This window comes from Parasteatoda tepidariorum, chromosome 8 (assembly GCF_982258835.1).
Source record: "Parasteatoda tepidariorum strain Cologne lab strain chromosome 8, Ptep-v5.0, whole genome shotgun sequence".
In the NCBI taxonomy this organism is placed as follows: domain Eukaryota; kingdom Metazoa; phylum Arthropoda; class Arachnida; order Araneae; family Theridiidae; genus Parasteatoda; species Parasteatoda tepidariorum.
In genome coordinates this window covers 19,766,703-19,780,532 of record NC_141762.1, presented here as the reverse complement: position 1 = coordinate 19,780,532, position 13,830 = coordinate 19,766,703, and the positions used below count along the sequence as shown (strand labels likewise).

Below are 13,830 nucleotides of genomic sequence, written 5' to 3'. Positions count from 1 at the left end.
GGATTGAACATGCGAAACAAAATTACGATCTGCTGGTGGATGGATGTCTCCTCCCTGTGAAACGGGGTGTTTTCCAGACCCTCGCCAATTAGAAGGTGCTTTACTAACTATGACTCCCGGTGGCTGAGCGGTAGCGCTGTCGTGCCAGAGGTCCCTGGTTCGATCCTCGGGCCGGGCAAGGTTGATTCATCCCTTCAGTGGGTCGATAAATGAGTACCAAGCATGCTTGGAAGCTAAACAGTGGGTTTTCGGCTGACCGGAACATCTGCTCCCGCACCCCAGAGCCCAAGGTCAAGAAAACTGAGATGGGTGCAGTAGGCCTTGGCCCTCTATGGGCTGTCGCGCCACTGAGTTTAGTGTAGTTTACTAACTCTGCCACTGAGGAGGTCTTTGAAAAAGACCTCCTCGGTAATCCTTGATTTTTTTTTTTTTTTTTAATTGAGTGGGAACCTGTTTAATATCAGTTACCATTTTCGAATCCTGTCAATAAATTTATGTCTAATTAATTATTCCTAATTTATTTATTGTTTCCTTTGTTTTTATAAAATTATTTAAGTAAAGTACTTGTGAAGAACGAAAAGTAAAATTTAAAAGAAAAAAGTCTTTTCTAGTAGCTATGTATTGAATGAATAATGAATGCAATTAAGAGAAATTGCATTAGTACCTCGCATCAAATATGTTTTGCTGATAACCATTTTCGACATTTATTTATTTTCGTGTTTATTTCTACAAAAACCCAACTTCAGCTCATTCATTTTCAATTTATGCGTGCACTGAAATTAAATTATAAACTTGACTAGATGCCGCCTAAAACTTGTCAATTCAACTTTCTGACATAAAACCCAATTTGAAGACAAATATTGATAGGGCGATATGATGAAAAAATTTTACATTTCATGCATTCGTAAAATATTTTGAAAATAATTAACGTTCGAGAAGTAGTCGTAAACCCATGAAATTGGGTCGGCTGTTCAACGACGGTTATAAAAAAAAAAAAAAAAAAAAAGGCCATAGGTTAGAGACCCTTTGCCGCTAACCGTGGGAGGTTCTCGTGGTCTGCCTCTCCATGTAACGCAAATGCGGGTTAGTTCCATGAAAAAGTCCTCCACGAAGGCAAATTTCTTCCAATACTTGATCCAGGAGTTCCCTTGTCTTCTGGATTTGGTTCAAAATTACAAGGCTACGGAGTTGAGCATTAGCAGTCGTAAAACCAAAATTGGGTCGGCTGTTCAACGTTGGTTATAAAATAAAATTGGTAACGAGAGCCGTGATGGCTCAGGGGATAGAGCTTGCGTCTTCTAATGAGTTGATGCGGGTTCGAATCCCAGCTATGGCTGGTCGATACAAATTTCACATCCGGCTTGCACCACCCACAGTGCTTACGTAAGAAATAGCCTGAATGGTAGACGGATCCTGGGTGAGTCCTCTTGCCGTCAGGCTAACCGTGGAAGGTTTTCGTGGTTTTCCTCTCCATGTAATGCATTAGTTCCATCAAAAAGTCCTCCACGAAGACAAATTTCCCCCACTACTTGATGCAGGAGTTCCTTTGCCTTCTAGATTGGGTTCAAAATTACAAGGCTACGGAGTTGGACATTTATAGTCGTAAACCCAAAAATTACTTTTCAACGGTTGTGAAATAAAATAAAATTGATTTTGAAATTATCCATTCAGTCTCGAGTTCCGCCAAAAATAGATGATAAAAATTAGGAACCGCTGCTCCGGCCGTAGTTCTTGTTACTTCTGTTTAGGTTTAGACCTGTGCTCTTCGTGTGCTCCGATTAAATTGCCCCATTTGTGTTATAAAATAATTAAATGTAGTAAAATCTTTAATTTCATTATATACTATTAGATAAATAATATTTATTTATTAATCAGCCGATAGCCTCTATTAATAGTCTATCGGTTCGTAAGCATCAGTGACAAAAGCCAATTAAGTCAGTAATGTGATAATTATTATTAATTTTGGAAAAAAAATTACTTTTGTGAATATTACTGTACTGTCAATTTGATACTTTAAAAGATGTGATTTTGCATTTTACATCCATATTTATTTTACGGGAAGAGTAAGTAAAGAAAGAATAAATAAAATAATAAATGCTTCTAAACTTCTCTTTATGCTTCATTATTCTTCCTAAATTTCTATTTGTCTGTGTCTGCTGATACAGTAAAAAGATTCCGCAAATTCTTTATTATTATTTTTGATTCTCACTGAAGACACCTGTGTGTGAGTGAGTTAAATTTAATAGCAAAGAAATATCGGATCTCTTTTCTTCACAGCAATATACCGGAAACACATATTTTACTCGTATGTCATTCACGCCCTACTTCGAACTTTATTCGATTCATATTCCTTACTTTTGATATCGTAAAAAAAAAAAAAAAAAAAAGAGTCTGAAAAATTTAGTTATGAACAATTTAAAAAATTCTATGGTGATCTACCAAGCATTTAATAGGGGCCATTCAAATATTACGTAAGCTTATTTTTGACAGTTCCCCTCCCCCTACCTTGACAGCAAAAATAAGCTTTTTGCAAACCCCCCTGCCATGCTTATGTAAAATAGTTTCAACTCCCCCCCCGCTTTCGTTTTTGCTTTTACTTTGATCTAGTTGTAAATGAACTTAGTAAGAATTTACATTGCATCAAACAAATTTTACGTTTTAATACATTTTGAACTGGACATTCTTTTGGAATATTTTGTTTATTACATTTGCGTCGAAACTCTTAACTTCTCTGACACTCTTCAATGAAAAAAAAAATTTTCCCGTAATTCAAAGCATTTTTTTTTTTTTTTTAGTTATTGTTTTTTGCCTGCTTTTGAAGAAGATTATGAAAATAAAGGGGAGGGGGGGTTAATATGTGTATGTGTTCCTCATATCCCCTTGTCGACAAAAAATGTGCAAATTACAAAATGCTTAATACATAATAATTGAACGTCTCCTTATCTTCAACTATTTATTGTTTTTGTTTAATTACAAGGGAACTTTTATTATTTTTTTTAATGTTTTCGGGGGCATTTCTTGCAATTTCCAAGGCTTTTTAAATAGATTTCTTGCATCACCAAAATTCTCTATTTTAATTAAGCTCATACCATACGCATAATTTAACTAGCCAAAATATCCGCTTCAATCCAATTGTTTTGGACATCGCTTTGTTAATACATTTGTTATAAATCAAATCAGTTGAATCATCAGTTTCGATAGCGTGAGGAAAGAATTTCGTTCTCAACTCGTGTTTCTCTTCTCTAGTTCGAATTCAGAATGCTCGTTCAGCAAATCCGTAAATGCACCAGATAATCAATTTTCGTCGCACATCCTGTTCACATGAATTGTTTAAATAATTGAATGGATAATTAGAAAAAGATAATTGATTATATTATTTTACACTTGTATAAAACAATAAGGATTCAACAAGACCTGAGATTTAAGCTAGATTTAAGTTTTATAAAATAAAAAGAGCCAAAAAGTGATGTTTTTAGCGCATTTCGATATTTGTTGGTCTTGTTGAAATGATTGGCCAAATACAAAAAGAGAGTCGTAGTGGCTCAGAGCTTTGGCTATAGCGTTCGCTTTCTAATGAGATGGACCGGGTTCGAAACCCAACAATGGCTGGTCAACACGAATTCCGCATCCGACCACAGTGCTGACTTAAAATATCCTCAGTAGTAGACGGATCATGGGTTAGTCCCTTTGCCGTCAGTCTAACCGTGTTCAGTTTTCTCAGTTTTCCACCTAAAAATCTAAGGCAAATTTCTTCCAATATTTGATCCAGGAGCTCCCTCGTCTTCCGGATTGGGTGCATTATTTCAAGGCTACGGAGTTGAACATCGGTAGTCGTAAACACAAATTGGGTCGGCTGTTTAACGACGGTTATAAAATAAAATACGATTACAAAAGAGTTACAAATCCAGCAATGCATGCTTTTTTATAGTTCCATAAGAGTAATTACGTAACAGTTGTTACCTAAAACATTTGCGATGTTAATCCAAGTGCAAATGTGGCGTTCGCAAACGTCACATATGGTTTTCTAAGCTCAAATATGGTAATTTATATCTTTCCAACACGTATCGATCTAGAACAACTCTGGATTAAAATTAATGAATCGGGATGGGAGGTATTGCCTCACCTTTCACTGATATTGCGCCAACCATTTATTGCATTCGCTACAATATTTTCGTAACTGCAAAAAGTTGAAAAATTATTGTAATATTATGTTTGAATTGAGTGGATGAAGTCGTTTCCTAGACATGCTTGAAAACTTGTTAATTTTTTTCGATCCGTCATTGTAAATTTGCACACAAAGTGGCAAAAGGTTTTTAGCAACGGGAGCGATTGCGTCATGGATTTAAAATTAAAACTTGATAAAAAAAAAAAATTATCTGATTGAATATAATGTAAAAAAGAACTTTACTTTCCGGTAAAATAGCGAGTGTGGAAAATAGCGTGAATTGCTATTAATATATGAAAGAAATTAGATAAGTATGTTCAGTGCCTGATTTATCATAAGGCCCAAGGTTTAATTAAGATATGATTGATTTAAATTTCATTTTTTTATTTTATTTTGAGTTCTTCTTTTAGAATTGTGTACTAGAATTACGAGTCAAAAAATTTGAAATTAATCTTGAGTTCAATTTTAATAATATGTATCTTACTAATGTTACAATTATTTTAAATGCATATTCCGTAGTTTTGAATTATACATGTAAATTTCATTTAAAGTTACGACACATGGACCCCCGACAGTTCTGCGCCTACAGCCCCAGATTTCTAAATTAGTCACTGGGATAATTATGATACTCTTTCGAAACATAGTTTAATTTTTATTATTTAAATTTTTCCTATTTATTTTTTAATGTTACTTTGATTTAATGTATAATTATCAAAATTTGACTTAGAATTATTTACGTTTAGAAGGAAATCGACGTTAAAACAATTCGGGCTTAACAACTCTCTAACATATTTGGTAATGGGGGGGGGGAAGAATTATCGACCTCACATACACGTCGTTTTATGTCGAAATTTTGAATAATTGTTATTCTTAAATATGGCTGAATTTCGTTAAAATTGTCGATTTGAAATGGAACTTGGGCGTCCGTAATTTCCAAAGGGTGTGTTCTTATTTATCGGAGACAAATTATGAGGTGTCGCACACATTTTGAATTTTTTTTATGTGACATTTCGTTGTATTTTTACCTTGAATACGTCGCAAAATTTTACCTTCCCCTTAAATGAACAGCAAAGTTAACCATGTGGGTTTTTTTTTTTTTTTTTTTTTTTTGAAGATTTTTCTCAACTTAAAGATTAAAACTAATAGATTAAACTTTATCAGTAAAAAAGTTCTATTATAAAAAAAAATTCATAAATTCCCACGTTTTTGCACATATCTATCTATTTTGCGAACATTATCTAAAATAGTAGTTGTTTAAAAAAGAACAATATTAATTTACTAACTTAGAACTGACGAGAATTAGAAATTTATTATCCGTTATTGCTTAGTTAGTTAAATTTCTACAATTTCTTTAAAAAATAATTTTTTTGATCCAAACTTAATTTTTTAGTAATTTTTATCTTTTTGTAATCAAAGCAGAATAGCCAAAAAATTTTATGTATATTATTTAATGACCTTAAAATGGTTTAAAAAATCAGCTTGGTTTGCTAAGTGACACCTTGCGCAATCATTTCTTTTACATGCTAGGAATAAATATCACGTGACGCTATATACTTCTTAGCGATATGCAATAAGTTTATTATTTTTCTTTCTTTTTTTATTCTTTTTTTTTTAATTTTTAAACCATTACGTTTTACAACCATGATAGTCATTCTGGAGATTTGATGGTGAACTCAAAAATTAAAATTTCCTAAAAAGCTCCAAATTTTTTTAAAACAACTTACAAAAAAGTATGCAAAAAAAAAAAATAAATAATAATAATATACAAAATGAATGGAAATGAGCATTGTTGAAGAGATTTTACCTTGAACGCAGATTTAAAAAAAAGTGTTTTTTGCTGTAACTAGAAATTGTTAAAATGCTAAAAATAATAATTTCCCCATAATTTTACCTAAATCAATACAAAATGATGAAAAACTATAAAAAATATGTTTCATAAAAATTTTGCTTCAATAATTATATTTACTAATATAATCGAGAATTATTTAGTCATTAATAATTCACTTTGAATTTTTCTTTTTCCACAGGTGCAATTTCAATCAATGGATGCAATCCACTATATTGTTTACAGACTTTCGATTCACTTTTTATCAATGATCAAAACACTTCCTGTTTGTGAGTATGCCATACTTCATTAATCTTACACATCATTTATGACTCTTATTTATTCATTTAATGCCAATTTCTTTGTTTGAAAAAATTTTGAAAGTTATGTATATAATGTTTACATGCATACATACATGCCACCAAAAAATTTAAAAGTAAATGCTGAATAATGAATTACATTAATTTTGTTATGAGTTCTCTCTTGTAGTTGAAAAACTAATAAATCTTAAGTTCAAATTCTTAATTATGTTCATCTATCTCAGTGTGATTTAAATGAGTGTTAAAATCACATTCTAACTGCTTTGTGCACTTGATTAAAATGATGCAGTATTAGTTTAATTTAAATATTTCATTTATTAATTAAACTAAGGAAATGTTATGAAAGACTGGAATATTATAATACATTAGTGGATGAATTTGGGTGTAAATTGATTTTTTAAAATTACCTAAAATGCTGTAGCAGATATAAATTTTGTCACTTAGTGGAATACTAACAAAAAGATATTACTGCTTTCTGCATGTTTTCACTGGTTCGTTCACATGTTTCTTTGTATATATATATATAACATAAAGAGCTTCCATGTTAATCCTTTTCTATAAATCCTTTTCTTAATTTATTATTCAAAACAAAACGCTTTCTGACACTTTTAAATTCACACTCTTTATTCTATTTTTGGTTCAAGTATGCATTAAGTAAGACATTTTGCTCTTTGTCGCTCGACCTATAAACCAATTACAATTACTGAGATTTCCCTTATCCCTAAAACGAGACATGTTTTCCGAATTTTTTTACAAGATTTACATGTAACTAGCTATTAATCGTTTGGTGTTGAGTAGGACTGGGCGATATTAAAAATTTTATATCATGATGCATCGTCAGTTTTGCATCGCGATATAGTATTTTTGAATTTCATTTACTTGTAAGCAGGGTTGGAGTTTTTGCCGGCAAAAAGGGGTTTTTGCCAGGACAGTGGCAAAAACCTGGTAAAAACCGGCAAAAACTGGTAAAAACCGGCAAAAACCAAATTATCTAAATTGCTAATTAAATATCATTACAAAATACTTGAAACAAATTTAAATCAATCATAAGGAATAATAATTTTGATACATTACATGAAAAAATTATTTTTAACATTAATAATTAATATAATGGTAATAATTTTTAAAAGATTGAAAGTTTGTGATCTCTTTTCATTTTAGAATCCTAAAATAAATGTTTTTTTACAAATAAATAAATATTATTATTTGCATAATATTATTATTTATTATAAAAAATTATTATTTGTACAATAATTAACTACACATATTGATAGATATTTTATGTTTTAAATTATAGTTATATTAATTTAAAATAAGTTCATTTCACTGGAAAAAAAAGAATAATCACAAATTTTCCAATCAATAATGTTTTAAACTACTAAAATGATACATTATTACATTATCATTTAATTATGGAATAATAATTTTGTTAATTTTTTTGTAATTATTTATATTTATAGTATATATTTCAATTTTAGGAATAATTTTGTATCAAAAATGTGTTTTTGTCCTCTCATCTTGGAAAATATAGGTTTTTGCCACTTTTTGCCAATTTGCTTGGCAAAAACCTGTTTTTGCCAGGACGGTTTTTACCGGTATTTACCATGGTTTTTTCCACCTGTGGCAAAATCTTGCCAACCCTGCTTGTAAGGCACAGAAAGTCAGATTTCTATCGAAACTCCATACGCAAATTGATTTAAATAAATTTATAAGTTAGAAGATATATATGTTTTGCTTAAGAAAGATATTAAATAAATTGACTACTATGCACAAAACTTACTTAAAATATTTATTGAAAAATGTGTAGACACAGAATGAAATATTTGCATCTCTTTATTGTTTATAAGGTATTAGCAGTCTAATTAAGTACCTAATTTCCTAAATTATTAATTAATTTAGGTAATTATTAGGTAACTATACTAAGCTTTTAACTAGAAATAAAAGAAAGTTTAAAACGATAGGTTTATGAATTATTTGAAAATCAATTAGAATAAGGGAATGAAATTTTGAAAGAAAAAAAAGTTTAAAGCCATAAAAAATAATTTTACTAAATGAGCCATATAAAAATAACTGTGATAATTACATAATTATTAAGTTCGATTGTAATGTTCAAATTCTAAATGAAAAAGTAAACGCAAGTTTTGTTATATTTTCTAAAAATGGTCACTCAAATAACGAAAGATTTCTTAATTTAAAAATAAATAATAAAATAATTAATGAAATAGAAATTTATCAATATAATTAGCTAACAATATAGAAAGAAAATTTAAAAAATAAGTTCGTTAAAAATTATTTGTATGTTCAAAACAAAGTGCTAAATAAATTTAAAAAAAAATAATAATAATTAAATAAATAAAACGCTTTTAAATCACTATTTTTTATTGTTATTTTTTCACATAAATAATTACATTAAATTGAATAATGACCGAATTATGAACGAAAAACAAAGTAAGATTTAATTTCTTAAAAATAAAAACAAAAGAATTGTGACATTCGATAATATATTTAGCTAATAATATTAAAAGAAAATTTTAAAAAATCTGATTGTACTCTCTAATAAAACGAAAAAAATGAATGAAATTCGCAAAACTTTCACATTTTTTTGAATAAACGTATTGATTGACTTATGTCCAAATCCAAATGACAAAATATAAGTCTTGTTTTAACTTTATTTCTAAAAATAAAAGCAACTCAAGATTTCTAAATTTTGAATCACTAATAAAAACCCATTAAATTATTAGAAGTTTTATCCAAAAAGTTTTTAATAAATTAAAATAAAAGAAAAAAGCCTAACAAATTTAATTACTTTGTACCTTAATTCTTTATGGGCGCCTTAAATTAGATTTCCAATAATTTTCACATTTAAAAATAAGAAAAAGTTTTGTTGAAAAAAAATTACCTAATTAATGATGAAACTCTTTATAAATTCTTTTCAACAATAGATTGCTTTCAGAACAAGGCAACAGCAGCAATCACGAAGCTAGTCCCACTGCAAATGATCTACAAGAAATGATATCAAGTCGCGACGAAGAAAAAAAAACTAAGATATGCGAGTACACGATATAGTACAGTCGAACTCGTTTATAACGAGCGCAAAGGGACCGTAACATGTACTCGTTAAATCCGAGTGCACGTAATAAACGGGTCCTTAAGACAGGCGTGCAACCAGAAGGGGGGGGGGCTTGGGAGGTCAAATGATTGAGTTTACTTAAAATTTAATTAATACTTACTTACTTTAATTACATTAATTAATTTAATTAAATACTTTTCTTAATTTAATGACAACTAACCCCTTTCCTCGCATTTCTTTATCATTTTGACAAAAAGATAAGACAGAAAGACTAGAAAGATGAGAAAAAAGATTGCAAGACAGAAAAATATTGCTCGCTAAAACCGGGTCTTGCTCGTTAAAAGCGACTTCTGTTCCATAGACTTAACATTGATCCAACCAAAAATTCTCGTTTCCCTCGGTAAATCTGAGCTCGTAATAAACGAGTTCGACTGTATTCTCAAAACTCTGGTTCTGATTCTACCGCTAATAAATCAAGGCCATTTCAACATAACGAACATCCCGAATCGGCATCGGAATGTAAGGGAAGATCCTTGCGTGTCTTATATCATTATATCGTCTTTCCTCGAAGACAAATCAGATTTCTGATGCATTGACTGGAACGAAAGTCGCTGTATTGACTTGCCAATATAGGCGTTAAATCGATTTATAGCCCAGTCCTAGTGTTGAGACACTCTGAAAGATCCTAGTTTATAGAAGAGAAACTATAGTATGTCCTATTCTGTACTTTCATTTGTGCTTTATTCCCTTTTTTTGTTTTTTTTTTAACTTCACTTTATTATTTGTTCTTATCTATAACTCTTTTTATTATTTTTAGTAAAGCTAAGAAACTTCTTGAGTGTGCAAGCAAGTGTACTTCAGGGAAATTTTTAAGTAACGGACTAGAATCTTTAAAAAATAGTTTGTGCTCCGAGTTATATATTGATGGTGAGTATATCAACACAACACACTTCATTTGTTTATGTGTTATGACTGAAAACTATAGTTGAATTATAAGTTTAACTTAAGTTATAATTTATTTTGTTTTATTTGACATTCTTTATCATTCATGGTTACGTTTAAGCAAATAAGTACTGTAATCTTTTGTTTTTATTTAATATAATCAAAAAGCATGTTTACAATGTTGCAAATGAAAAACAGAGCAACTGAATAAAAATTTAAAATTAATCTTTTTTTTTAAATTTAATTATAAAAAAACTTTTTATCTCAACTCATTCAATAATTACAAATAAATATTCTTTCAGAAATGCAATGCAAGCATTTAAAAATTGCTTTTGTTTTTATTTAAAGTAATACATATTGACATTTTCAAAAAACTGAAAATTGACTTAATTTCATTAGAAATTTCAATATTTTTTAATCTCGTTCTATTCAAACTAAAAGTAACTGAGCAGGCTTCTCCCAAACACATCCTGGATTGTTTGTTACTTTTCAGAGAGAACATATACTGATCCTCCCTGAGCCACAACAACAACAAACTAAAAGTACAGTACAGAACCCGTTATCCGGAAATCAGAAAACCGGAAAACCAAAAAACCGGAACGAAATTCAACAAATTTTCCGCCATTTTTTAAAAAAAAAATTTTTTTCATCATAAGATTTTAGGATTTTTCTTTCTTTTTTGAAAGATGTTTACCTTACCATCATTTTGGAAATAATCATTAGTGTATTACTCCATCGTTTTTTCTTCTTTTTAAGATTGTTTCCATGAAAAAAAAAATTTTTAGTTGGGTTTAACAATAAAAAAACGGCTTTTTGTAGCGATTCAGAAAACCGGAAAAATCAGTTATCCGGAATAGCGATGGTCCCGATCGTTCCGGATAATCGGTTCCCTACTGTATATAAGTAATGAAATATTAAATTAACAAAAATATTTTATTTTTTTAAATTAATTTTTTTTTTCGTAAAAAAAAAAATTCACTTGGCTGAACTAAAACTTATTTAAATATTCTGTTTGTTTTTTTTATTATTATTATTTGTGCTCTATACATAAGAAATAAAATTGAATCAATTTCATCACTTAATTCATTTTTTTCATTGAAATAAATTTGTTTGTCAGTTAATAATTAAATTTTGAAAGCAATCATTTCAAATCTTTATGAACTCTAAATGTTCTCTTTCCACAATAACATATATTTAAATATATTTAAAAAAAGAAAAGCGGTTTTCAAATTTTATCCAAGAAGTAGTTACTGAAAATCTAAAGTGTGTGCCTTAACATTGTAATCAAATCATTTAATATGAAAAATAAATCAATTTCTATTTTCTGTCTCTTCAATAATCTATTTCATTTGCTACTTAAACTGATAAGAATAATGATTAATTGATACTTATACTACTTAGAATGATTGAACTCAATATATAATTTAATTTAATTAACTTAAATAATACCTACATTGATAATAATGCTTCCATTTGAAAATATAAATGTATTTATCATTTTTAATTCTTGCAGATTCCACAAATGTTAATAAGTGCATATTCAAACAGAGATTTGCCATTTTATCTTGCATGTACTCCTATTCTAATTTAGAGGCAGAAGATCCCCTAACAGATGTAGGCCGATTAAACTGCAGGTATGCAACCAATAGATTGTTTTCTAAACAAATAGTTCTGTATGTAATTTCAATTTTGAATCATTGTGTAAAGAAAAATAATGATTTTTTAAAAAACAATGATCAATTTTTTTTAGTTGAATTTTTGAATGTGAGTAAGAGCATTATAGGTGGTTTAAAGTAATAAATGAAATATAAATAAATAACATTAATCTTTTCAACATTATAAACATATTATATCTAATCACATAATTAGTGTAATCGTGCCTCGACTAAAAATTTGGTTCAAACACAAACTGGGACTGACAATGTTATTAATGTATGTTGTCAGGTTATAGTTTTTTAAGAAAAGGCAGTGCCGCCATGGCAAAATCGCAACGACATTGTTGCAGAACGTTATAGAGTTCTTGCAGATTGATTTTACACTGTATCATAGACATCACCATGTGAAATGTTTTTGTGTAATGAGATTAAATTTTTATTTTGTGAAGGAAAAGTTTGGATGTGGGTTCCTGTAGTAAACTGAATGCGCCATGTACAGCACGTGCATCTCATGTTTCAGAAATTATCCTGCATAATTTACTCAACTCTTTTCTGGATGAATGCCATGATTTTGACACCATGGACATTGCATACATAGCAGTAAAACCTCTTAGTGGTAAGATTTTTAATAGTTTTTAGCTCACTTTCCTGTGTGTGAGTGCGTGGAATCTTACTATCCAAATTTCTAAGTGGTAATATGTAAATAAATAAGACAGCTTTTATTTTTCTTAAACAATTAAAATAAAAATGCAAAATCTATTAGAGATACTTTAAAACTTTTTTTATTAAAATTAAAATTTTCTTTAGATTATACATTACTTGCAAATTGCATGGATGAAAACAGTCAAGCATTTACACAGTGTCTTTCGAAATGGTTGAACTTCAAAAATGATTCATGCAGGTAATCTTTACATGTTGTGCTTATTTTAATATTGCTTCATTTAAAATGTATTTGCTTATTTTTTTAATTACGATTTTATTTAATTTAGGCATAAAAGTCTTAATTTAGACTTGCTTTATTCTGCATAACTTTATATTTTATTTGGTATTAATTCATTATTGACATCATTTAATATCCATCTGATTAAAAATATGATTTGTCTGAAGTAGTTTTGTTTATGTACTTATGCATCCACTGTTAGTATATATTAGTATTAACTTCTATTAGAATACTAAAAGTATATGTTCAAACTGTAAGAAGTGTTTTGTAGCAGGCCGCAAACAAGTGAAAGTGGTTCAAATAAAAGACTGTACAAAACTTGCTTCTCAAAAGTAACTGACATTCATTTTATTTAAATCATAAATAATTATAGATGATTAGAAAGGATAACGATTAAAGATGATAATTAAACTAAATTTACACAATTTTTCTATGAAATGAATTAAAGTTTTTAAACATGCTTAGAAAAATTGAGATGTTGACTGATTAATTAGTTACCATTTCATTGAAGGTCTTTGTACAACACATTTTCTTTCCTTTTTTATTATACATTTTCTTTGCCTTTTCTCAACTTAACTGTTTCTATTTCCTCTCAGTTCACTCTCCCTAATTACACCAAAATGAACATTTCTTTCTTCTTTATTTTTGGTGAAAAACCAAATTTTAGAAGTAGAAAACCAATCATCCTATGTAAAGATCTTATCGGAACCTAAAATATTTTTAACCTATTCTGATTTGAAAATGGGAACTCTAATGATCCACTCACACATTTAGACACAGCTAATGAAAAATTGTCTGTAACTCCTTAGATTGGACTTTTCCCTCTGTGAGGGGAAAATGGACTGAAAACATAAAAATGGGTAAATAAATCTTCCCTCAATTAGGTGCTGAACAAAAAAAAAAAAAAAAAAAA

The 13,830-nt window shown here is 29.2% G+C and overlaps 1 protein-coding gene across 1 annotated transcript in view; it reads left to right on the top strand.

Moving 5' to 3' along the window:
* Positions 1 to 13,830, top strand: part of LOC107450306 (uncharacterized) — a 32,206-nt gene that overhangs the window by 7,069 nt on the left and 11,307 nt on the right. Inside the window, exons 2-6 of the mRNA XM_087149936.1 lie at positions 6,193 to 6,280; positions 10,198 to 10,307; positions 11,836 to 11,956; positions 12,427 to 12,593; positions 12,785 to 12,878. Of these exons, the coding sequence (XP_087006062.1) occupies positions 6,193 to 6,280; positions 10,198 to 10,307; positions 11,836 to 11,956; positions 12,427 to 12,593; positions 12,785 to 12,878 (580 nt within the window). The remainder of the gene's footprint in view (positions 1 to 6,192; positions 6,281 to 10,197; positions 10,308 to 11,835; positions 11,957 to 12,426; positions 12,594 to 12,784; positions 12,879 to 13,830) is intronic.